The sequence below is a fragment of the Tenrec ecaudatus genome, chromosome X (genome assembly GCF_050624435.1).
Source record: "Tenrec ecaudatus isolate mTenEca1 chromosome X, mTenEca1.hap1, whole genome shotgun sequence".
Classification (NCBI taxonomy): Eukaryota; Metazoa; Chordata; class Mammalia; order Afrosoricida; family Tenrecidae; genus Tenrec; species Tenrec ecaudatus.
Genome location: NC_134548.1, coordinates 83,552,654 through 83,579,449, shown reverse-complemented (window position 1 = coordinate 83,579,449; position 26,796 = coordinate 83,552,654). Strand labels below are relative to the sequence as shown.

Genomic DNA, 26,796 nt, shown 5'->3' with positions numbered 1-26,796 from the left:
AGAAAAAATAACAGAATAAAGATTTCAGGTTTATTGAGAGTGCATTAAGAATATTACATTGCTCTTATAGAGTTGTTATGATGTGTGGTCATAACACTCAAGGATCTTGCATTGATTTGGAGAGATTAAGCACAACACATGAAAAGTTGCCTAACAAAACACAATAGAGGATATGTAATTGACCAAATGAGTAGGACCATAAAGTTCTTGGTATAGGAAATCAAGGACAAGAAAGAACCTGTTGGCTGGACTGATCTGGTAAAGCATCACTGAAGAAGTAAACTCTGTGCCTTAAAGATAATTGTATTGAAAACCAATTATCTGTGCTCTGTGAACTCTCATCCAATTCACAATAAAAAGTTAACTATCAAATGGATAGGTTACAAGGAAGAGGAATACGTACAAAGAAAGTCACAAAGAAAAGGAGCTTGGTTCCAGCAACATGTTTGAGCAGTGAGGGACAGGACTTCCTTGAAATCAGAGACCATGTGACTTCCATTTCTGTCTACTCTACGGCTCTAGCAAAATTGGATTATGATAGAGCCCTAAAGGGAAGACTAAGAACTTTATTCTCTGGGAACTGGGGGAAATTTGAAAGTTCTTGAGCAGGGGCATGGTGTGAGGGAAACGTTTCAGAAGGATGATGTAATAACACGCCCGTCAAAGTATTCTATGCATTCTTTCCATGTTCCTTTGATACTTATCTACATCAGTCACTATTTTGCCCATAGAATATTTCAAGATTATACCTCGAGGCGTGAATTTTTTCTTGAGTTCTTTGAGTTTCAGACATGCTGAGTATGTCCTTTCCTTTTGGCTTTCAAATTCTAGGTCTCTGCACATTCCGTTATAATATTTGACTTTGTCTTCTCGAGCTGCGCTTCAGATTTTATATTACGCTCTTTGACCTCATCATTTCTTCCATTTGCTTTAGCTACTTTACAATTAAGCGCAAGTTTCAGAGTCTCTTCGGACATCCATTTTGATATTTTCTTTCTTTTCTGTCTTTTTAATGACCTTTTGCTTTCTTCGTGTATTATGGTGTTTGTGTCCTTCCACGGTGCATCAAGTCTTCTGTAATTACTGTTCAGTGCATCAAGTCTGTTCTTGAGATGTTCTCAAAATTCAGGTGGGACGCACTCAAGGTCACATTTGGCTTGTGGACTTGTTTTATTATTCTTCAGCTTTATTCTGAACTTACATATGAGGAATTGATGGTCTGTTCACAGTCAGCACGACTTGGTTTTAGCTGCTAATATTGAGTTTCTCCATCATCTTTTCACACAGATGTAGTCAATTTGATTTCTATGTATTCCATCTGGAGAATCCATGTGTATAGTCAGTCGCCTTTTATGTCTTGGAAAAAGGTATTTGCTACAAACACGTCATTGGTTTTACAAAGTTCTATCATGTGATCTCCAGCTTTATTTCTATCATCAAGTCTGTATTTTCTAACTACTGTTCATTCCTCACTATTTCCAACATTTGCATTCCAATCACCAATAATTGTCATTGCATCTTGATTAAATTTTGACCAATTCCTGAGTGATGAAGTTAGTAGAATTCTTAAATTCCTTCATGACTAGCTTTTGTGGTTGATGCATAAATTTAAATAATAGTTGTATTAATTGGATTTCCTTGAAGGGAGAAGATATAATCCTATCACAGATAGCAATGCATTTCAAGATAGGCCTTAAAATGTCCTTTTTGACAATGAATGTAATGCCATTCCTCTTTTTTTGAATTAATCATTTTGTTGGGAGCTGTTACAGATGTGATAACATCCCATTATTCAAATTAATTGAGCATAATTGTACTATTGTTGCCACAAGCCATTTCAAAACATTTTCTTTCTTTCTTGAACTCTTTGATATCAATGCCATTTCTCTTGATTTTGTCATTCCCAGCATAGGAAACAGTATGGCTTTCTAGTTCAACATGGCCAATTCATGTCTATTTCAGTTCACTGATATCTAGGATATTGAACTTTGTGTGTTCCATTTCATTTTTGTTGACTTTCGTGTTTTCGTGATTCATTCTTTGCATACCCTAAGTTCTGATCATTAGCAAATTTTTGTAGCTGTTCCTTCTTACCTTGAGTAATGCCCCATCAGCAAATGCAGATCCCACAGGCTTTACCTGACTCCTATTATCATGGTCAACTCCACTCTGCAAAAGCAGCTCCCCCTCAGTCACATTTCCAATACCCTTGACCTGAGGGACCCATCCGTTGGCACTGACTCCAACAATGTCCTGCTTCCTTTGTTTAGGCTTTCTTTCACTATCTGACAATGGAAGCTCTGCATAAGGTTTCAGTGCCTCCTTCTTCCAAAGTGGGTAGCAGGTCCTTCTTATTGTCTGTGTTAAATCTAGAAGCTCTGCTGAAATCTGTTCACTCTGGGTGGCCCTGCTGGCATTTGAAATACCAGTGACATCACTTCCGGCATTACAGCAACACACAAGCCACCAGTGCACAACAAACTGACAGACAAATTGTAGATTACAACTCAGTGTAAAGAAGACCAATATCCTCATAACTGGACCAATAGGTAACATCTTGTTAATGAAGTTGTCCAGGATTGTGTCTTGCTTGTCTCCAAAATCAGTGCTCGTGGAAGCAGCCATCAAGAGATGAGTTGCATTGGATAAATCTGCTGCAAGACTCTTTAGAGTACTGAAAAACAAGAATGTTGCCTTGAAGACTAAGGTGCATCTAACCCAAGCCATAGTTCTTTCCATTGCTTCTTACGCATGTAAATGTTGGACACTGAATACAGAAGTCCGAAGAAGAATCACTGCATTTGAATTGTGGTGCTGGAGAAGAATATTGAAAGTGCCGTGGACTGCTGAAAAAGATAAACTGATCTGTCTCGGAAGAAGTAGTGCTCGAGTGCTCCTTAGAGGCAAGGAGGGCAAGACTTTTCCCTTCATACTTTGGAGGTGTTTTCAGGAGAAAACCGTCCCTTAGAGATGGATGTCATGTTTCATAAAGGAGAGGGGCATAAAAAAGAAGAAAGCCCTCGAGGAGTTGGAGCGACACTGTGATTGTAACAATGGTCTCAAGCATGGGAAAAATTATGAGGACGGTGCAGGACTGAGCAGTGTTTCATTCTGTTGTGGGTGGGGTCTCTACGGGATTCAATGGCATCTAATCACAACAACATCAAAGTACAGTTTCCTGTGCCAGAGTTTGCTCAACTCCCTAAAACTTCTGAGAGAACTGTCGAGAGTTCATCTCCCCATCAGAACTCACTCTGCTAGTACATCCTGTATTCAAGTGCCCTGGTTCAGAGAGAAGAAGCTTTCCAAATCAAGAGCTTTGTTCTTTAGAGTTGTAGTTCTTTGTTCTTTAGCTTTATTCTTTGTTTACCTCTCTAGGTGATATTCTGGAAAATTACTTCCCAATGAGAGGCAATCATTGAATCTTGCTTAAAAGAGAAGCATAGTCATTGAGTCTTGCTTGAAGGAAAATTATTTTCTCTATTATTTAGTTCCTCAGGGCAAACCAGACCAGTATGTTCTTGCCTGAGGAGTTTTCAGACACAGGATTTTAAAAGAGTCTTAAATGAAACCCATACTCTCTTCTTCAAAGAATCTACTCCTTCAGGAACACCAAGTGCCCTTTATTTAGTCTCATGAAGAGACAGGCAGTATCCACTACTGAAAAGCCTTCAGTCTCAGCCCTTCCCTGCTTTACCAGCTTTCTTTATAGGAATTCAAGATACTGGCATCTTACCAGCCTGATTTCCCCAGAATGCATATTTCATATATTGAGAGGAGTTATTTCCTAAAAGGTTATTTCTTCTACTATTCTTATATATATAAACAGTATGGCTAGTTGAATAATAATAATAATAATATGATAGGCAAAGAAGGGGGAGGAGAAAGAAACTAGCATTTATTGAATGCCTAATATATTCTATATATAGGACTTTTCACACTTAATTGTTATATTAGCTGGGTTTTCTAGAGAAAGAAAACCAGTGATGCTTATTTATTTACCTTCATATCAAGAAAAAAATTTATATCTAAGGAAGTGGCCCAGTCCAACTCATATTCATGGGTCAGATGTTAGCTAGAGGTCCCTACAGACTCACGCAGCTTCTAGTCATGAAGCACAAAGACAAAGCAGGAAGATGGGGATCGCAGACCAGTGAGGGCAAAGTTGCATCAGTCCAAGGTTGGCAGGCACATAGCAAGGCACCCAAAATTCCCAGGGCCAGCAGGCCAGATAGGCCCCCAGCCCCAGAAGCCAGACACATATTCTAAGCAAGCAGGAAGGCAAAAGACCAGTTCTCTACCATAGGCCACACACCCCCAGGAGAAGTCACTAGCCTGTGAGCTGATTGATAGGTTGAACGCCACCCACATCTTCTTACAAGTATGGCAAGTTGAAACAGAACTATCACAGTCCTTGCCAACTTGGCACTTTTGTAGTTCTGTAAACAATCACCTGTAACTGTATCCTCCAGCTGCTTGATGGGAGAAAAACAAGGCTTTCTACTCCTTTACAGGGTTACAGTCTCAGAAATCCACAGGCAAGTTCTACCCTGCCCTAAGGGTCACTATGAGTCAGAGCTGACTCAGTGGTAGTGACTGAGATAATCCTATCAACATCTTCTCTTTTTCAGACCCATTAGTAAAAGAGGAAACTACTTGGTAGAAATTATCCCTTGTTCCACTTATTTGAGACTAAAAAATACTCATGAAAATTTATAAGCCAACCACTTTCTGCCTTCATCTTCCCTTATTTTGGATATCCAATTTCTAAATTGCCCATTCTTATTAACCCAATGCTCTGAGGAGACAAGCATGTTCTTTGATGTGAAGAATTATCATTCCAGTTGTAACTGAGTATTTGCATCCATAAGCAAAGTTCAGTCTGAAGACTTTAGCAATGTATACCACTTCACAGGGTCAACATCTTCCTCTTTCAATTCATTTGAGTCCTGGTTAACTAGTCATAGCCATTCTAAACTAGGTCAATAGTTAGCAGTTGCAAACTTGAGCGCGCACACACACATACACTCACACAATTCCCTGCACGTCAGACCGTCTGGCCTTTTAACATATTCTCTTCAACTCTAGTCCCCTCAGACTAGGTAATGCCATAAATTTAGGTTCTACACAGCTCTTTAAACTTCAGACCAGCCAACCCTTCCTCATCTCTCAGTTTTGGTCTGTGTCCAGGTTGATAGGTACCAGTGATTAAATTCAACTTATCTCGTTATTCCTGTATTTTCCCTCACTTCTACTCAATAAGTAAATTCAGGTGGAGAGAGAGAGAGAGAGAGAGAGAGAGAGAGAGAGAGAGAGAGAGAGAGAGAGAGAGAGAGAGAGAGAGAGAGAGAGAGAGAGAGAGAGAGAGAGAGAAGAAGAAGAAGAAGAAGAAGAAGAAGAAGAAGAAGAAGAAGAAGAAGAAGAAGAAGAAGAAAAAGAAGAAGGAGGGGGGGAGGGGAGCGGAGGGGAGGGGAGAGGAGAGGGAATACCAGGCTGCCTGCAGGCCCCCTTTAACTTTCAGTGCTGGAAGTGGATATTCTCTGACTGGCACAGACTTTTTCTAACCCACTAGCAGTTTTTATTCTTCAGTCCCTCAGCAGTTGTGGGTGGGGCTGCATATCTTTTCAAATGCAAATGACACTCAAGGCTCTGGGTGAGGCCCTGTCTTCAAACTCTGCATTGGTTCAAAACAAAAGCCTGTGCTTCTGGGCAATTTCTTACTGCCCTCTTAGCAAATCCAATTATTAAAGGCTAAAGGTAGATTTACAAACTCTCTTTAAGCATAATTTGTAATACTCATTTACAGTATGCATTATGTCTGTAACACAGGTAGGAGAATGCATTATAATCCTAGTAGAGCCAGCTAAACAAAGAATCCTAAACACAAGCATTTAAAAACATTCAAGTTAAATGTTCTTTCCTCCAGACCATCCCATTCATATGCATGTGGCTTCAGGCCTAGGACAAGGTGAAGCCAGTGAGCCTGCCTTCTATCAGGCTTTTTTAATTTTTAAGCAACCTAGTTTGTGCCTTGCAAAACTCCAAAAACAGCTGTTCTCCTTGCACTTGCAGTTTAAGCCATCCAAGAATCTCAAGTTTCACTCACTCACTCACTCTCCCACTCCCTAACTCTATCACTCATTCACTCACTCACTCACTCACTCACTCACTCACTCTCTCACTCACTCACCCTCCCACTAACTCCATAACTCACTCTATCACTCTCACCCACTCTCACTCCCTCACTCTCTCACTCCCTCACTCTATCACTCTCTCACTCCCTCACTCACTCACTCTCTCACTCACCCTCCCACTAACTCCCTAACTCACTCTCTCACTCACTCACCCACTCTCTCACTCACTCACTCACTCTATCACTCTCTCACTCCCTCCCTCACTCACTCACTCTCTCACTCCCTCACTCACTTTCTCACTCCCTCACTCACTCTCACCCACTCACTCTCACTCACCCTCCCACTAACTCACTCTCTCTCATTCACTCTCACTCATTCACTCACTCACTCTCACTAACTCACTCACTCACCCTCCCATTTACTCCCTAACTCCCTAACTCACTCACTCTCTCACTCACTTCTCACTCACTCTCAATCACTCTCACTAACTCACTATCTCACTCACTCTCTCACTAACTCGCTCATTCACCCTCCTACTCATTCACTCACTCTCCCTCCCACTAACTCCCTAACTCTCTCACTCTCTCACTCACTCATTCACTCTCTAACTCACTCACTCACTCTCTCACTAACTCACTCACTCTCTCACTCACTCACCTTCCCAGTAACTCCCTAACTCACTCTCTCACTCACTCTCACTCACTCACTGTCTCACTCTCTCACTAACTCACTTACTCTCTCTCACTAACCCTCCCACTAACTCCCTAACTCACTCTCTCACTCACTCTCTCAACTACTCACTCTCTCACTAACTCACTCACTCACCCTCCCAGTAACTCACTCACTCTCTCACTCACTCACTGTCTCACTCTCTCACTAACTCACTCACTCTCTCACTCATTCACCCTCCCACTAACTCCCTAACTCACTCTCTCACTCACTCACTGTCTCACTCTCTCACTAACTCACTCACTCTCTCACTCTCTCAACTACTCACTCTCCCACTAACTCCCTAACTCACTCTCTCACCCATTCACTCACTCACCCTCCCACTAACTCCCCCCCTCTCTCATTCACTCTCTCACTAACTCACTCACTTCACTCACCCTCCCACTAACTCCCTAACTCACTCACTCTCTCACTAACTTACTTTCTCACTCACTCACTCTTTCACTAACTCACTCTGCCTCCCACTAACTCACTCTCTCACTAACCCTCATTTCACTCCCCCTCCTACTAACTCACTCACTCTCTCACTAACTCACTCACTTTCTCTCTGTCACTCACTCACTCACTCTCTCTCTCATTAACTCACTCACTCACCCTCCCACTAACTCACTCTCATTCACTCTCACTCACTCACTCACTCACTCACTTTCTCACTCACTCTCTTACTCACCCTCCTACGCACTATCTCATTAACTCACTCACTCACTCACCCTCCCACTCACTCTCTCACTCACTCACACACTCTCTCACTCACTCACTCACTCACCCTCCCACTAACTCCCTAACTCACTCTCTCACAAACTCACTCACTTTCTCACTCTCTCACTAACTCACTCTCACTCACTCACTCTCTCACTAACTCACTTTTTCACTAACTCACTCACCCTCCCACTAACTCTCTCTCACACTCATTCACTCTCACTAACTTACTCCACTCACCCTCCCACTAACTCCCTAACTCACTCTCTCACAAACTCACTCACTTTCTCACTCTCACCCTCCCACTAACTCACTCTCTCACTCATTCACTCACTCACTCATCACTCACTCACTAACTCACTCACCCTCCCACTAACTCCCTCTCTCTCTCATTCACTCTCTCACTAACTCACTCACCCTCCCACTAACTCCCTAACTCACTCACTCTCTCACTAACTTACTTTCTCACTCACTCACTCTTTCACTAACTCACTCTGCCTCCCACTAACTCACTCTCTCACTAACCCTCATTTCACTCCCCCTCCCACTAACTCCCTAACTCACTCTCTCACTAACTCACTCACTTTCTCTCTGTCACTCACTCACTCACTCACTCTCTCACTCACCCTCCCACTAACTCACTCTCATTCACTCTCACTCACTCACTCACTCACTTTCTCACTCACTCACTCTCTTACTCACCCTCCTACGCACTCACTCATTCACTCTCTCATTAACTCACTCACCCTCCCACTCACTCTCTCACTCACTCACACACTCTCTCACTCACTCACTCACTTACCCTCCCACTAACTCCCTAACTCACTCTCTCACAAACTCACTAACTTTGTCACTCTCTCACTAACTCACGCTCACTCACTCACTCTCTCACTCACTCAACTTTCACTAACTCACTCACCTTCCCACTATCTCACTCACTCACTCACCCTCCCACTAACTCTCTCACACACTCACTTTCTCACTCACTCACTTACCCTCCTACTCACTCACTCACTCTCTCATTAACTCACTCACTCACCCTCCCACTAACTCACTCTCTCATTCACTCTCACTCACTCCACTCACCCTCCCACTAACTCCCTAACTCACTCTCTCACAAACTCACTCACTTTCTCACTCTCACTCACTCACTCACTCACTCTCACTCACTTACTCACTCATTCACTCACTCATTCTCTCACTAACTCACTCTCACTCACTCACTAACTCACTCTTTCACTAACTCACTCACTCACCCTCCCACTAACTCTCTCTCACACTCATTCACTCTCTCACTAACTCACTCACTCCACTCACCCTCCCACTAACTCCCTAACTCACTCTCTCACAAACTTACTCACTTTCTCACTCTCTCACTCACTCACTCACTCACTTACTCATTCTCTTACTCACTCTCACTCACTTACTCACTCTCTCACTAACTCACTCTTTCACTAACTCACTCACTCACCCTCCCACTAACTCTCTCTCACACTCATTCACTCTCTCACTAACTCACTCACTCCACTTACCCTCCCACTAACTCCCTAACTCACTCTCTCACAAACTCACTCACTTTCTCACTCTCTCACTCACTCACTCATTCACTCTCACTCACTCTTTCACTAACTCACCCTCCCACTAACTCACTCTCTTACTCATTCACTCACTCACTAACTCACTCACCCTCCCACTAACTCCCTAACTCACTCTTTCACTCACTCACTCACTCCCACTAACTCACTTTTTCATTCACTCACTCACTCACTCTCTCACTAACTCACTCTCTCACTCACTTACTCACTCTTTCACTAACTCACCTTCCCACTAACTTGCTCTCTCACTCACTCACCCTCCCACTAACTCTCTCACTCACTCTCTCACTCACTTTCTCACTCTCACTCACTCACTCACCCTCCTACTTACTCACTCACTCACTCACCCTCCCACTAGCTCACTCTTTCATTGACTCACTCTCTCACTCACTCACTAACTCACTCATTCACTAACTCACTCTCTCTTACTCACTCACTCACTCACTCTTTCACTAACTCACTCACCTTCCCACTAACTCACTCTCTCACTCACTCACCCTCCCACTAACTCTCTCACTCACTCACTCACTCACTCACTCACTCACTCACTCACTTTCTCACTCTCTCACTCACTCACTCACTCACACTCCTACTCACTCACCCTCCCACTAGCTCACTCTTTTATTGACTCACACTCTCACTCACTCACTCTCTCACTAACTCACTCTCTCTCACTCACTCTCTCACTCACTCACTCTCTCACTAACTCACTCTCTCTCACTCACTCTCTCACTCACTCACTCTTTCACTAACTCACTCACCCTCCCACTAACTCTCTCACTCACTCTCTCACTCACTCTCTCTCTCACTCACTTTCTCACCCTCCTACTCACTCACTCACCCACTCTCATTAACTCACTCACCCTCTCACTCACTCACTCACTCACTCTCTCACTAACTCTCTCACTCACTCACTCTCACTCTCTCACTCACTCACTCTCTCACTCTCTCACTCACTCACTCACTCACTCACTCACTCTTTCATTAACTCACCCTTCCACTAACTCACTCTCTCACTCATTCACTCACTCACTAACTCACTCACTCATCCTTCCACTAACTCCCTAACTCACTCTTTCACTTACTCACTCACTCCCACTCCCACTAACTCACTCTCTCACTCCCTAACTCACTCTTTCACTTGCTCACTCACTCACTCACTCACTCTCTCATTCACTCACTCACTAACTCATTCTCTCACTCACTCTCTCACTCACTCTTTCACTAACTCACTCACCTTCCCACTAACACTCTCTCACTCACTCACCCTCCCACTAACTCTCTCACTCACTTTCTCACTCACTCTCACTCACTCACTCTCCTACTCACTCACTCACTCACTCTCTCATTAGCTCACTCACTCTCTCACTCACTCACCCTCCCACTAACTCACTCTCTCATTCACTCTCACTCACTCCACTCACTCTCCCACTAACTCCATAACTCACTCACTCTCTCACTATCTCACTCACTTTCTCACTCTCACTCACTCACTCACTCACTCATACTCTCACTAACTCACTCTCACTCACTTACTCACTAACTCACTCACTCACCCTCCCACTAACTCTGGATCACACTCATTCACTCTCTCACTCACTCCACTCACCCTCCTACTAACTCCCTAACTCACTCTCTCACAAACTCACTCACTTTCTCACTCTCTCACTCACTCACTCTCTCACTCACTCTCTCACTAACTCACTCTCTCACTAACTCACTCTCTCACTAACTCACTCACCCTCCTACTCAACCTCACTCACTTACTAATTCACTCACTCACCCTCCCACTCAACCTCACTCACTCACCCTCCCACTAACTCTCACACTCATTCACTCTCTCACTAACTCACTCACTCCACTCACCCTCCTACTAACTCCCTAACTCACTCTCTCACAAATTCACTCACTTTGTCACTCACTCACTCACTCTTTCATTAACTCACCCTCCCACTAACTCACTCTCTCACTCATTCACTCACTCACTAACTCACTCACTCATCCTTCCACTAACTCCCTAACTCACTCTTTCACTTACTCACTCACTCCCACTCCTACTAACTCACTCTCTCACTTTCTCACTCCCTAACTCACTCTTTCACTTACTCACTCACTCACTCACTCACTCACTCACTCCCACTCCCACTAATTTACTCTTTCACTCACTCACTCACTCTCTCATTCACTCACTCACACTCACTCACTCACTCTCTCACTAACTCATTCTCTCACTCACTCTCTCACTCACTCACTCTTTCACTAACTCACTCACCTTCCCACTAACACTCTCTCACTCACTCACCCTCCCACTAACTCTCTCACTCACTTTCTCACTCACTCACTCTCACTCACTCACTCACTCTCCTACTCACTCACTCACTCACTCACTCACTCTCTCATTAGCTCTCTCACTCACTCACCCTCCCACTAACTCACTCTCTCATTCACTCTCACTCACTCCACTCACTCTCCCACTAACTCCATAACTCACTCACTTTCTCACTATCTCACTCACTTTCTCACTCTCACTCACTCACTCACTCACTCATACTCTCACTAACTCACTCTCACTCACTTACTCACTCTCTCATTAACTCACTCACTCACCCTCCCACTAACTCTGGATCACACTCATTCACTCTCTCACTCTCCCACTCACTCCACTCACCCTCCTACTAACTCCCTAACTCACTCTCTCACAAACTCACTCACTCTCTCACTCACTCACTCTCTCACTCACTCTCTCACTAACTCACTCTCTCACTAACTCACTCTCTCACTAACTCACTCACCCTCCTACTCAACCTCACTCACTCACTAATTCACTCACTCACCCTCCCACTCACTCACTTACTCTCTCACTTACTCACTCACCCTCCCCCTAACTCATTCTCTCACTCATTCACTCTCTCACTCACTCACTCACCCTCCCACTAACTCACTCTCTCACTCATTCACTAACTCTCTCACTAACTCACTCACTCACTCTCTCACTCATTCCCTAACTCTCTCACTAACTCACTCTCACACACACACACACACACACACACACAAAATCTCAAGTTTCACATCCCATGCCCTTTCCTTTCACAAAATTCCATGCTTCCTTGAGCCTGGACCCATAGCAAAAGATCCAGATATCAACCGAGTAAATGGTGCCTCCATATCTGATCTTCTCTGGATACCCAAAGGAGAAGAAAGAGCCAGTGCCATTCCACTGCCATAAGGCAGCGGTCAGACATGCCTCCCCCTTCCCTGCTTATGACTTGTTTTTCTAGAACTCCACTCTAGGTACCAATTTGTGTTAGACTGAATTTTCTGGAGAACAAAACCAGTGACACTGATATATATAAGGAAGAACTTTATATCAAGAAATGTATATCGAGGAAGTAGCCCTGCCTGCCTCACCTAGGACCCTGGGCTGTCCCTAGCTGCGAAAAGTGGGTAGACCAGCACGGAGTGGGGACTTAGTCATAATGATCATGGACAAAAGCCTGAGTCACTTCGGAGCTGTTCTTTGAAGACACAGCATGTTTCCACTCCTCGCTCTTTTTGCTGCTCAGTCCGGACTCAAGGCTCAAACTTCACAGCAACTCCTCTCATTCCCAAAACGTCTGTTACAATTCGCCGCACTGAGCTCCAAGGCAGCTCACGTAATGTCCTCATTTCTTAAGTGCTCCGTCAGAAACCTTTGAGCACAAGTACATAAATTTTGTTGACATTTTTGCCCTTTCTAGAAGTTGACAGATCTCTAGAACAAGGGTTGTCATCAATCAATATTTCGCTTTTTTTGAAACGAGAAAACCACTCATACACTTAAGTTTTTCCCATAGCGTTGTCCTTGTAAACTGTGTTCAACATCACAACAGTTTCTGTGCCATTTTCCCAAGCAGGAAACAAAATTTCACAGCTGCTCGCTCTTCTTTTAAATTGGCCACCACAAAAAATAAGGTTAGAAGCTATTATGGAAAAATTCACTCTGACCAGAGAGAACCTTCCAGGCGATGCCACTAAGTGCACTAAGTCAGAGCGAGCTGCTCGAAGATGTTCTCCTAACTAGGGAAATATGTACTACGAAAGCTCTTCCCCGAGGGGGTGCCTGTTTGTACCAAGGCTTGGTTCAGATACACCTTAGTCCTCAGGGTGACATCTGTACTTTTTAATAATTTTGCAGCAGATATACCTAATACAGCATGCCATTTATTTTATTGACTGCTCTATCCGTGGGCATTGTTGATCCAAGTAAAATGAAATCCCTGAAAACTTCAATATGTTCTCCTTTGTGTTAGGCTGGGTTGACTAGAGAAACAAATTCATAGACACTCATATATATGTAAGAGAGAGCTTTATATCAAAGAGTAATTGCATGTTGAGAAAAAATCCCAGCCCCATCCAGATCAAGTCCATAAGTCCGCTATTAGCCCATATGTCTATAATATCCTCTTCAGACTCAGGCAACACATGCAATGCTGCTGAATACAGGAAGATCACAGGCCAGTGGTGGAAAGTCTTATGGATCCAGTGGTGGTGGAAGCATATCAGTGCTGGCATGGGTCTTCACATGGCTCCTCCAACTACAGGGTTCTGGATCCATCAGTGTAGCTCTGTCTGGTTTCTCAACAGGAATGTCTCCCAGGGATACAAGAAGAGAGTGTGTCTGGTCTCCAGTGAGCTATTAATCTCCTTCATGCCTCCAAATGAGGTCATCAAGCTGTGACCTGATTGACAGGCTAGATTCTACCCCTTCGCAAACTGACAGATTATGTAACTGCCACAGCCTTTAATCAAGCAATTCAATTCCCAAAGTATTTTCTCAGGGAACACCTTAGACTTGGTACTTTGGAGAGACACTAACATATATCAAAGATGGCCTCTGCTAGCAAGGAATTTTCCACTGTAAGGAAAGTGTGGTAATTAACATAATCTATTATCAACTTGAGGCTTAAGAGTGAATGGGGTGGAGTTTAGCCTGTCAATCAGGTTGCAGCTTGATAACCTCATTTAGAGCCGCTAAGAAGACAAATAGCCTGCTGGAGGCAGGACACTTACTGACTCCCTAGACACACTCCAACTGACAAGACACATGGAGTTACGCTAGTGCCCTGTAGCTGGAGGAGCCATGTAACCTTGAAATGTTTCCACTGCCACTGGATCCAGAAGACTTTCCACCCACTGGTCCATGATCTTCCTCCATTCAGCGTCATTGCATGTGTTGTGTGAGTCTGAAGAGGAACTTACTGACTGGTATCAAACATATGGGCTAATAGCAGACTTATGGACTTGATCTGGACTGGGCTGGAATGTTTTATCAATATACAATCACTCTTTTCTATAAAGCTCTTTGTTATACACGTATGAGTATCTATGAATTTATTTCTCCAGACAACCCAGACTAACGCAGAAGGGTCAGAAAAACATAAGCCTAACACAAGATTTGATGTGCTCATTGCCATATAGGTGACGTTAACAATTACTTAGCTAATGTAGGCTTAGCGTTTGCTTCGTTAAATCCTATTGAGTTGATTCTAACTCAAAACGACCCTAAGCACGACAGGACTAAACAATAATGCCCAAATTCTGTATCATCCTCACAGTTGTTAAGTTTGAACCCACTTTGCAAATCCACCTTGTAGAAGGTCTTCCTCTTTTTCAATGCCCGTCTACTTTACCAAGCATGATGTCCTTTTCTAGGGACTTGTCTCTCTTGGTAACATGTCAAAAGTATGTAAGACGTGATTTTATCATTCTTGATTCTAAAGAAAATTCTGGCTCTATTTCTTCCAAGACAGATGTATTTGTTCTTTCGGCAGTCCATGGTACTTTGTCTAACTCTAGGTATTTGCACATTTCATTATAGTACTTTACTTTGTCTTCTCAGCTGCTCTTTGACATTGGCTATTCAGTTAGTTGACTTCATCATTCCTTCCACTTGCCTTAGATGCTCTACAATTAAAGTAAACTTCAGGATGTTTTTCTGATATCCGCTTTCATTTTTTTCTTTCTTCTCTTTTTAATGACCCTTTGTTTTCTTCATGTATGGCATTTTTAATGTCATCCCACAGCTCTTGAGCTCTGTCATTGTGTTGACTGTATCACATCTGTTTTTGAGATGTTCTTGAAATTCAGTTGGGATAGACTCAATGTCATATTTTGACTCTCCTAGACTTGCTTTCATTTTATCACCTTCAACCTGAACTTACATATGAGCAATTGTTAGTCTATTCCGCAGTCAACCCCCTTGTCATGGTTTAGCTGCTAATATTGAGCTTCTCCATGGTCTCTTCCCACACATGTAGTCAATTTGATTTTTGTGTATTTCATCTAGAGAAATAGTCACCCTTTGTGTATAGTCACCCTTTGTGTTGTTGAATAAAGGTATTTGCCAGGAAGAAGTCATTGGTCATACAGAATTCTATTGTATGATCTCCAGCTTTCTTTCTGTCCCCAAATCCATTTTTCCCAACACTGTTCCTTCCTCATTGTTTCCAATTTTGCATTTGAATCACCAATAATTATCGATGCATCTTGATTGCATGTTTGATCAATTTCAAACCAAAGAATTCTTCAATTTCTGCATCACTAGCTTTAGTGGTTGGTGCATAAGTTTGAATAATAGGTGTGTTGATTGGATTTTGTTATATACAAATAGATACCTGATCACAGACAGCATTGTACTTTTCGATAGGTCTTGAAATACCCTTTTTGAATATCAATGGGATGCCATTCCTCTTGAATTTATCATTCTAAGCATAGTGTGTCATATGATTTTCTGATTCTATACCAGAACATTTTAGCTCAGTAATGCTTAGGATATGGATCTTAATGACTTCTAAATTTCTGAGATTTTACTCCTTCCATGTCACTATGGTTAACTCAGATTCTTTTATCAGATTTTAAATGCCTTCTGACCTGAAGGACTCATCTCCTGGCGCCATATCTGACAATGTTATGCTGTTATTCGTGAGGTTTTCCATATCTTACAACGTTTCACTGCTATTCATAAGGTTCTCAATGACTAATTTCCTCTGAAATTGTCAGTCTATGCCTTCTTTGTAGTCTGTTCTTAGTCTGGATGCTCAGCTGAAACCTATTCATTTGGGTGATCCTACTGGTATTTGAAATACCAGTGACATAATTTCTAGCATTACAGCAGCACATAAGCTTCCACAGTATGGCAAATTGGCAGACAAGCGCTGAGTATGATTATTAGGGATGCTTAAACTCTGAATACATCAATATAGGGCAAAGGAGTACTTACTGTAGTGGAAAGTGGTTTTGAGGAAGAGATAGAATTTAAGTTAGCTGCTATTTCCATTGAGTAACATTAAAATAAATGCTAAACATTTTTAGTTAAAAAATTTTTTAAGATAGATGCTAAGATGAAGGAAATAGCATTCCAGGTGACAGATACAACATGAATATGTGTTTTTTTTTAAAAACCACTGGAGTGATCATCTTTCTGAAACGTAATGTGAATGATTGGCAGTAATCTTAGAGAGGTGAGCTATGGTCAGATGATAGAGGGCTTTGTAGACTTGATATAGTAGGAAATAGTTATCCATCTTCTTGAGTGAGTTATTGATATAATGAAAGATAAATTTTAGAAAGATTACTTAGGTACTGGTATACAAGGTGGATTGGAATTTAGGAATACAAGGAACAGAAAAAGGACAGAAAACTAAACATGTATCACAATGGTTTCCTATGTGGTAGTAAGACTAGAAATGGAGAGGAAGAATCAAAGTCAAGAGACATTTTAAATAACTAGAAATAGTCCTAGTGAGTATAGAGAGATCTCAAAAATCATTTATGTAGTGATGGACCTTAAACCCATGAAAGGTGAAGGGAATAATTAAAGAAGGGAATAAAACTAGAGAAAGAAAATGAAATGTAAAGTTTGGAATCCCCTAAGACAGTGTTTCTCAACCTGTGGGTCATGACCCCTTTGGAGGTCGAACAACCCTTTTACAGGGGTCGCCTGATTCATAACAGTTGCATAATTACAGTTATGAAGTAGCAACAAAAATAATTTTATGGTTGGGGGGGGTCACCACAACATGAGGAACTGTATTAAAGGGTCGCAGTATTAGGAAGGTTGAGAACCACTGCCCTACAAAGTGTTGACATGCATCCATGAGGACAAGGAAATGAAGGGTGTAAGAGAAAGTCAGTCACAGTCTCAGAAACCCCCAGGGCAGTTCTCACCTGTCCTAGACGGTCACTATGAGTCGACATCGACTCGCTAGCAGTGAGAAGAGAAAATCAAAGGGTCAAAGATAGAACACTCAGAGTTTTGGGGGGTAACAGCACAAAAATACAATGAATATGAAAGTCTGCCCCCTATTTGAGAGGTTTTGAAAACTGAGCCTGAGAAGGGAAGGTAGCTTTTGTAAGGTCATAAAGTCGTCACTGCTCAATGTAGGTGTTTTGCAGAACTCACGTGGTGTCCTCTTCCCTACTCCTTCCAAGAGGTCAGAACCGATAGCAAAACATGAGTGTGCACATACTTCCATTGTCATTTTCCACACTAGCAAAAGACTGGGTGGAAATGTAGACCTTCGAAGGGAGGAAAGACAGGAAGAGGAACAACCCAGTCAGCGTACACGGAAACGAAAATGGCATTATTCCTAGTGAAAATAAGTTTCTATCGAATGCTTGTGAAATCACTACTGGATAGGGCAGCAAGAGCTGTTGAGAGTCGGAGAGAGTAATATCCGAGCAGACGACAGAGACAGAGAGTATGAATTGGCTCCCTGGACTTTACATTTGCCTTCTATAATGTACAACTTGATTCTTTGAGGTCCCCGCGCTTTCAATTTGGTCCCCACCAAGTGATGAGCCTACTTCTGTAGTGTCATCTTAAAATCTGACCTGGGAGTAAAACCAGGAAGGAAACTTATAATTGGGGTTTTCAGCTCAGGCTTCAGTGTTTCAAGGGCCTGGTTTTAATTCAAATAATTGCCAGGAGGATGTGTCCCATGTAGGTTGCAGTTGAAGACAGTATAACAAACCTACCGTGCAGAATCCTAAAAGCCAACTTTTGGAAAGGTACACTGCCAGGCCATATGTCCAAAATTCTGAGACAGCCAACTATGAGCCTGGAGTGAACCATTAGCCTAGAGTAGAGAAGCAAATAACACACTCACTCTCCAGAATTGCCTTTTACTCTTGGTCAATATCCTTTTAGGTAAAAATGTTAGATCGGTGAAATGAGTATTTAATCCCTTAGCTGCCTCTTTTTTGTCTCTGAGGTTTCAGCAAATATAAGTGAATGATTCTTTGTAGTTCCTTCACCAAACAGCTGAGGCAATGTAGTTCCTTTCTGTTCAGAGGTAGGGGTAAGACTAGCTTGCAGACCAGTGCTCCAGACAAGAGCCACTATTGGCATGCCTGGCAGAAGGCTGTGGTGCTCAAGACACGCTTTCTCAGAGCCACTTCCACTGTTTCACGGTTCTGCCTGCCTGATTCAGTGGCATGGGAATCTGCCAGCTTACTGTGTTAGGGCCTAACCCAGCCCTTGCGCCTATGGGAGCGCTTTGAGTGACACGTCAATTCCATAAAGAAAAGTGTACTAGAAATAAGCACACACAACCGCTGCCAACCTTTGCTTGAATCTCCAAGTGTTAAGTACATTGTTATACAAGGAAAATGAAGAAAGTGAATCGTTTTTACATTAAGCAGGCTGATTAAGGATGTACTTTGCTCGCCCCAAGGTCTGTGGGTCAGAAAGAAAGCACTCCCCATTGTGTTGCTTGTTAGCTTCTGCTAGAAACCGTCTCTGCTTATAGCACTCCATCAGCAGCTGGAGCACCAGAATAACTGTCTCCGTGTCCAGTGTGCTCATTTACAACAGTCCATTAAAGGCGGGTGACGGTGAGCTGTTATCACAGCTCCTTCAGGCCAAGACCAGACTGCATTTTAGGTCAGGGCTTCTTAAACTTTTCTCATTTGAAAAGTGAAATTTGCAACCCGGTCAATCACTGCCAGAAACACCTTAGATTCGTTACATGATTGATTTTGAATTTTTACTCGTTGCAAGTTTAGAACCCTTTTCCTGTTGCCTAATTTTTCGCAGCCCCCATATTCAGTTATATCACCCCATACGGCATTGCAACCCACAGCCCAAGAAGCTTTGAGTCATAATTTTAAAAAATCTTAGTCGTCGTACATCAGACTGGCTGCCATGAGAATGTATGTGAATGTCTGGATCGGTTACAAATGTATCGGTAAAGCATATTCATCTTTAAAATTTGCAGCTTTATGTTGTATCCAGGGATGGAACAATAAGAAAATATGCCACTGAACTAATATCCACCTGTATAAATGACAGGGACATGTAATGACATTCATTTTTCAACCCTACAGATTATACTGAAGGCTCGTCGTCCCTCACTGTAGAAACGGAAACCTAGCAGTTTTCACAGTTATCGAATTGCTCAGACAGGTCAGTATGCAAAGAGAGGCACATACAGTGTCGCCTCTACGGCCAAGATACAGCCTTGGGTACAGAATTAGAAAAAGCGTAAGTTCTCTCCCTCGTGAAGTAGTTGTTAATTTTGTTTCATTCTTCTACTGCTGAAGTTCTGCACATAATTTCCCTGTGTAATATACTAAAAAAGATGCCCATTGTCCCTATAAACTCACATGTATGTCATTTGGGCCCAAAGACCCTGTGATCCAGAAGCAGCTAAACATCCCATCGTAGCTCATTGGTTTACGTGATGGGCTGTTAATCTCAAGGTCAGCAGTTTGAAAGTGTCAGCCCCTCCGTGGGAGAAAGATGAGGCTTTCTACTCCCGTACTGTCTCAGAAACGCCCAAGGGTACCTCTGGTCTCTAGGGTCACTAGAAGTCAGAACTGACTCAATGGTGACGACTTTGGGGTTTTGAATGAATTCTAAACTTTGTCCTGGTGCACTCCCAGTCTCTAAAGGAAATTACATAGATTATAAATACGAAGAGAATCCCAAAAGTTCGTGTGAACGTGCAATAGGAAAGTAATAAAATTATTCTATGACTTTTTGAACCCCCTCATAGCCTCTTTTGGCCTGACCACATTGTTAGTTAATAACTTACTTTCACCCACTCACAGGTAAAAAGCACCCTCCCTATTCTCCAAATCCTTCCCCACAAACAAACCCACTGCCATCGAGTCTAACTCGTAACGATCCTACAGGACAGAGTAGAACTGTTTCACTGGGTTTCTATGACTGTAAATCGTTACCGAAACCTACCGGCACATCTTTCTACCACAAAGAGGCTGATGGGTTTGAACTTCCAGCTATTCTATTAGCAGCCAGCCACTTTAACCACTGTGCCATCAGGGTTACACCCTAAGATGCTACTGCCGTATATGCTCAAGTAGAAGCTGACCCAAATATTGGCCAAGGCTCTTAATTTTACCACAAAAACTGCATTAAAAATGTGCTGGAAAACTCGGCGTATACACGGTAATTTATTAATGAGTGACATGTGTTCTGACACATGGGATACTCTATAGTATACTCGTGGATAAATAAACTCTATAATTCCATATTAGAAGGATAATTTTGATGATAGAAATATGGTGGACTGCAAAGCTCTGACCGTCTAAGCCTTCTGATTCTAGTTACATGGAAAAAGCTATACTGATTCAGTAGTCTGTCTGTGGGTTCTCAAATCGTCACTTCTTTTCCTTATGTAAACCCCAGACATTGTATAAAACCATGTATGTGCCAACTACCTTGTAATATACTGGATATATGTTATCTCATCTAGTCCTTACAACAGCTCTGGGAGGTGAATGTTATAATTTCTATTTATTAGGTGAAAAGTGAGGTCCAGAGAGGATAAGTCACATAGGTCAAATAGATAGTAAGTGGCAAATATAAGTTTTCACCATAGAGCTGTCTAATATCTTTTTACTATGGCACTACATTAAAAAATTTTAAAACCCTGATTTTAGGCTATTTACTATGCATCTTCACTTATAATCAAAGGTTGGACAGAAGGAAGAATTAAGCTTCTTTTTGTTAAAAGCTTTAATGAAATTAAAACAGCTTTAATAGCATTGGTATTTAGAGCTTGATTATTCAAAGTGTCCATCTCTTTCATTTTCTTATTTTAGAATTTTATGAAGTATCTGTGAAATACTACTATTTTGATGTTAATAGATGTTAACAAATGTTAAAAAGAAAAAATGTTTTTTACTAAAATAAATTCAGGGAGCTCTGTATAACCAAACTCAACAGGAGCCCTAGTGGCATAGTGGGTGGCCCATTGGTTTGCTAACCTCAAGGTCAGCAGATCAAACCCACCAGCCACTCTGAGGGGAAAAGATGAAGGCTTCACTCCAGCAAAAATGTATCTCAGTGGGGAGAGTGGTGATACTGGCAGGAAGGAGAGAGGGGGAACCGATTACAAGGATCTACATGTAACCCCCTTCCTGGGGGACGGACAACAGAAAAGTGGGCAAAGGGAGACATCGGACAGTGTAATATAAGAAAAAATAATAATTTATAAATTTTCAAGGGTTTATGAGGGAGGGGTGAGAAGGGAGGGAGGGGGGAAATGAGGAGCTGATGCCAGGGGCTTAAGTGGAGAGCAAATGTTTTGAGAATGCTGAGGGCAATGAACGTACAAATATGCTTTATACAATTGATGTATGTATGGATTGTGATAAGAGTTGTATGAGCCCCCAATAAAATGATTTAAGAAAATCAAATGAAATAAATCTAAAAAACAAGATTTATCATTTCAAAAACCCACAGGAGCAATACTAACCTCTCCCATAGAGTCACTATACGTCAAAATTGATTCAATGGCAGTGAGTTTAGGTTGTTATTTTGTTTGGTTGGTTTTAGTTTCGGTGTAAGCAAAATTAAAGTGGTGTCTGATTTTGAATTTGCATATATTTTACTATACTCTGAAAACTAATGGGTATTGTGAATCTCTAAGAAGACATTGTACCTTGAACTCATTTGACTAAGGACCCCTTTCTTCTGTGCAGATCTTGAAACCTTGTACAGTACTTATCAACACTTACAGTAAGTTCAAGAACTCTGTGATTCTCCAACAGACAAAAAAAGTAATTTATAAATTTTATTTGGTTATGTAACCTTTCATTCTCAGAATATAGAAAGTGAATGTAGAACCATAACATATATTTGTGATATGCTCCTCTAACTGTACTCACTGCCATCAAGTTGATTCCAACTGACAGTGCCCTACAGGGCAGAGTAGACCTGCCCCCTGGTTTCCTGAGACTGTGACTCTCTGTGGAAACAGAAAGCCTGATCTTTCCTCTGTGAAGTGCCTGGTGGGTTCAAACTCCTGACCATGGTCAGCAGCCCAACGCCTAATCCACTATGCCATCCTGCTTCCCTAGATAAGCAAATTTAGCTTTAATTAATGCCTTTTCTCAGTGTATTCTGCTAAAAAAATTAACTGATATGGGGGGAACAACAAAACCATAGTCTGGCAATAATAGAAAAGTGTTTGGGAACACAGAAAGGAGGAATGGGAAGGATATTTATAAAGTTATGAAGAATTTTTTAACGTATGACATTAATTAGTACAGTAATGGTAAAAAAGTTCCAAACTAGAAAAAAACTGAATGTTTTCAATGGTTGAATACGTTGTATATGTCTAAATTATTAGATATTTTATATGTATTTCCCTTTGAAAAGTTTTATATTTTACAAGAATAATAAAAATTTTAAATCCATGTATTTATAAATTATGATTAATACAATTTTCTCAAATTTTGTATATAAAAACAAATTATTACCACAATTTTGGTACAAAAATGAATTCAATGACTAGGTGATATTTCCTTCAAAATTAGAAAACACATTTGGGAAAACATTTGTAAAACATATAGCACATACAAGCTTTAGCATCCTTAATTCTCAAGTCTCTGACAAATCAGTAGGAAAGCAAAGCCTAACAAAAAATTGACAAAGGATGTAAACAGACAATGAATAAAATAAACATTAAAAAATCATTTTATTGCGAGCTCCTACAACTCTTCCATCCATCCATCCATTGTATCAAGCCCTTTGTACATTTGTTGCCATCATCATTTTCAAAACATTTCCTTTCTACTTGAGCCCTTGGTATCAGTGCCTCACTTTCCCCCCTCCCCCTTCTACCTTCCCTCCTCATGAACTCTTGATAGTTTATAGATTATTATTTTTTTCATGTCTTGCACTGATCAAGGTCTCCCTTCACCCATTTTTCTATTGTCCATCCCCCTGAGAGGGGGTTATATGTAGGTCACTGTGATCGGTACCCCCTCTTCCCTCCAACCTTCTCCTTCCATTCCTAGTGTGGCTACTCTCAATATGGATCCTGAGGGGTTTATCTATTCTGGGTTCCCTGTGTTTCCAGCTCTTTTAAAAAAAAATTTTTTTATTTTAACAATTTATTGGGGCTGATACAATTCTTTTCACAGTTCATACATATACATACATCAATTGTATAAAGCACATCTCTACAGTCTTTGCCCTAATCATTTTTTTTCTCTTTTCTTCTTTTACATTTTATTAGGGACTCATACAACTCTTACCACAATCCATACATATACATACATCAATTGTATAAAGCACATCCATACATTCCCTGCCCCAATCATTCTCAAGGCACTTGCTCTCCACTTAAGCCCCTTGCATCAGGTCCTCTTTTTTTCCCCCTCCCTCCCCATTCCCCCCTCCCTCATATGCCCTCGGTAATTTATACATCGTTATTTTGTCATATCTTGCCCTATCCGGAGTCTCCCTTCCCCCCTTCTCTGCTGTCCCTCTCCCAGGGAAGAGGTCACATGTGGATCCTTGTAATCGGTTCCCCCTTTCCAACCCACTCACCCTCCACTCTCCCAGCATCGTCCCTCACACCCTTGGTCCTGAAGGTATCATCCACCCTGGATTCCCTGTACCTCCAACCCTCATATGTACCAGTGTACAGCCTCTGTCCTATCTAGCCCTGCAAGGTAGAATTCGGATCATGGTAGTTGGGGGGAGGAAGCATCCAGGATCTGGGGGAAAGCTGTGTTCTTCATCGATACTACCTCACACACTAATTAACCCATCTCCTCTCCTAAACCCCTCTATGAGGGAATCTCCATTGGCCAACACTTGGGCCTTGGGTCTCCACTCTGCACTTCCCCCTTCATTTGATATGATATACATATACACATATATACACATACATACACACACTTATATCTTTTTTTTTGCATGATGCCTTATACCTGGTCCCTTGGGCACCTCGTGATCGCACTGGCCGGTGTGCTTCTTCCATGTGGGCTTATTTGCTTCTGAGCTAGATGGCCGCTTGTTCACCTTCAAGCCTTTAAGACCCCAGACACTATCTCTTTTGATAGCCGGGCACCATCAGCTTTCTTCACCACATTTGTTTATGCACCCATTTGTCTTCAGCGATCCTATCATGGAGGTGTGCAGTCAATGATATGATTTTTTGTTCTTTGATGCCTGGTAACTGATCCCTTTGGGACCACTCGATCACACAGGCTGGTGTGCTCTTCCATGTGGACTTTGTTGCTTCTGAGCTAGATGACCGCTTGTTTATCTTCAAGCCTTTAAGACCCCAGTCACTATCTCTTTTGATAGCCGGGCACCATCAGCTTTCTTCTCCACATTTACTTGTTCACCCACTTTGGCTCCAGCCGTTGTGTCGGGAGAGTGAGCATCGTAGAGTTCCAATTTAATAAAAGAAGGTATTCATGCATTGAGGGAGTGTTTGAGTAGAGGCCCAAGGTCCTTCTGCCACCTTAATACTTGACCTATAAATATAGACACATAGATCTATTTCCCCATCCTCCTATATATATTTGCATGTACATGTCTTTGTCTAGACCTCCATGAATGCCCTTTGACTCCTAGCTCTTTCCTCCATCTCCCTTGACTTTCCTCCTGCCCTACTACCATGCTTCATCGCCACCTGGGCTAGAGTATACCTCTTCTCTAAGCAACCTTACCCTTGATCATTTCCCACCAGGCCTGCCACTCCCCCTTCTCTACCATTTGGGGTCCCATATTTTTCCCTTGTCCCTGGGTTTGTTAACACCACTTCCTTACCCCCCCCTACCCCCCAACCCCAAGTCCCCCTGGAACTGTCGGTCCCGTTGTTTTTCCTCCAGATAGTTCATCAAGCCTGTCTTATTCAGACAGACCTGTGTAGTCACTAACATGCACGAAAACTAGACAGAGGAAAACAAAGCAACAGTATACAACCAGACAACAAAACAACAAAAACAAACCACTGACAAAGAACAGAACAAAACAGTTCACAAGAGAAAAGCTTGTAGTTAGTTCAGGGATCGTTTGCTGGCCCTTAGGAGCGTTTTCCAGTCCAGTCTGTTGGGGCACCACGCCCTGGCCCCAAAGTCCACTTTCAGCATTCCCTGGGGACCTTGCCACTCCATTCCCTTGCTGTTCCGCTGCACTCCCCCAGTGATTTGCCTCGGTGTGGTGGGATCAGGTCAGGTGCAATTCCCACACTGTGTCTCCGGTGCTGTCCCCTGTATCGCCCTTAGTCACTGAGGGGCATCATGTCTCATAGCAGGGCCAGCCATGTTGTTCTCTCTGTGGACTGGCTGCTCTACTCAGGAACATCATCATCACGGCCTGGTGGGCCAGGCTGTGCTCCACTCTCTCCTCCTGCCCCTTCATCTGCTCCCGTGTGCTCTGATCAAATATGTCCATCTCCCAGAGCTGCAGAGTCAGTGTCGTCCTTTGGAACAAATTCTTTTCGGGGGAGGGGCAGGATTCCACTTAATTTATGGTGCTGGAGCCAGCCTGTTTCCAGCTCTATCTGTACCCATGTACGTGCTCTGGTCTAGCTGGAAAATAAATATTTTAATGCAGAATAACATACACATTTTCTGACTTCAGTATTGAGAAAATGAATTCAGTAAAACAATTGCCATCAAGTAGATTCTGATTCCTGGGTTATATAAATGGTTAACACAGTCAGCTACTAACAATAAGGTTGGTGGTGTGAGTCCACCCAGAGTTACCTTGAAGGTCTTTCTGGCAATCTACTTTTGAAAAATTAGCCACCGAAAATCCTATGTAGCACAGTTCTAGTCTAACACACATGGGATTGCCAACTTCAGTATAAGGAATTACAAATTAAAATAATCTTGCCAATTTTTTCTGTTGAGCTTTTCCATTTTTACAGGTTATAACTAGTGTAGGCAAGAGCATGTTTAAACAGGTACTTTACATGCTGCTAAAGGTTAAATTCATAGATCATATTCTGAAGGTACCTTGATGAAATGAACAAAACAATAATATTTTAAAATTTCTCTCTGTCTCTCTCTCTCTGTCTCTCTCCTCTCTCTCTCTCTCTCTCTCTCTCTCTCTCTCTCTCTCTCTCTCTCTCTCTCTCTCTCTCTCTGTCTGTCTCTCTCTCTGTCTCTTTCTCCCAGCAGCTCCTACAGAGTTCAGAGCAGCCAGGCCTCAGTCCCACGCAATTGTGCTGCAGTCCCTCTCTTTCTCTCTGGCTTGTGTTCATTTTACTGTACCACCTGAAACTGCTTCTATCCTTTATAAAAACTCACTTGGATCACACAAAAAACCCACAAAAAACGAAAATAGCCCAACAACAATGACAAAACATAATAAGAGTCTCACAAGA

General features: G+C 42.2%; 1 protein-coding gene across 2 annotated transcripts in view; it reads left to right on the top strand.

Annotated features, from left to right (window-relative positions):
* The window catches only part of ZDHHC15 (zDHHC palmitoyltransferase 15), a 174,296-nt gene that overhangs the window by 140,211 nt on the left and 7,289 nt on the right, over positions 1-26,796 (top strand). For both annotated transcript variants that reach the window (XR_012781146.1, XM_075539114.1), the window contains exon 11: positions 19,523-19,601. Coding sequence is in view for 1 of the 2 variants with exons in the window: in XM_075539114.1 (XP_075395229.1) it covers positions 19,523-19,569 (47 nt within the window). In the remaining variant the exon portion in view is untranslated. The remainder of the gene's footprint in view (positions 1-19,522; positions 19,602-26,796) is intronic.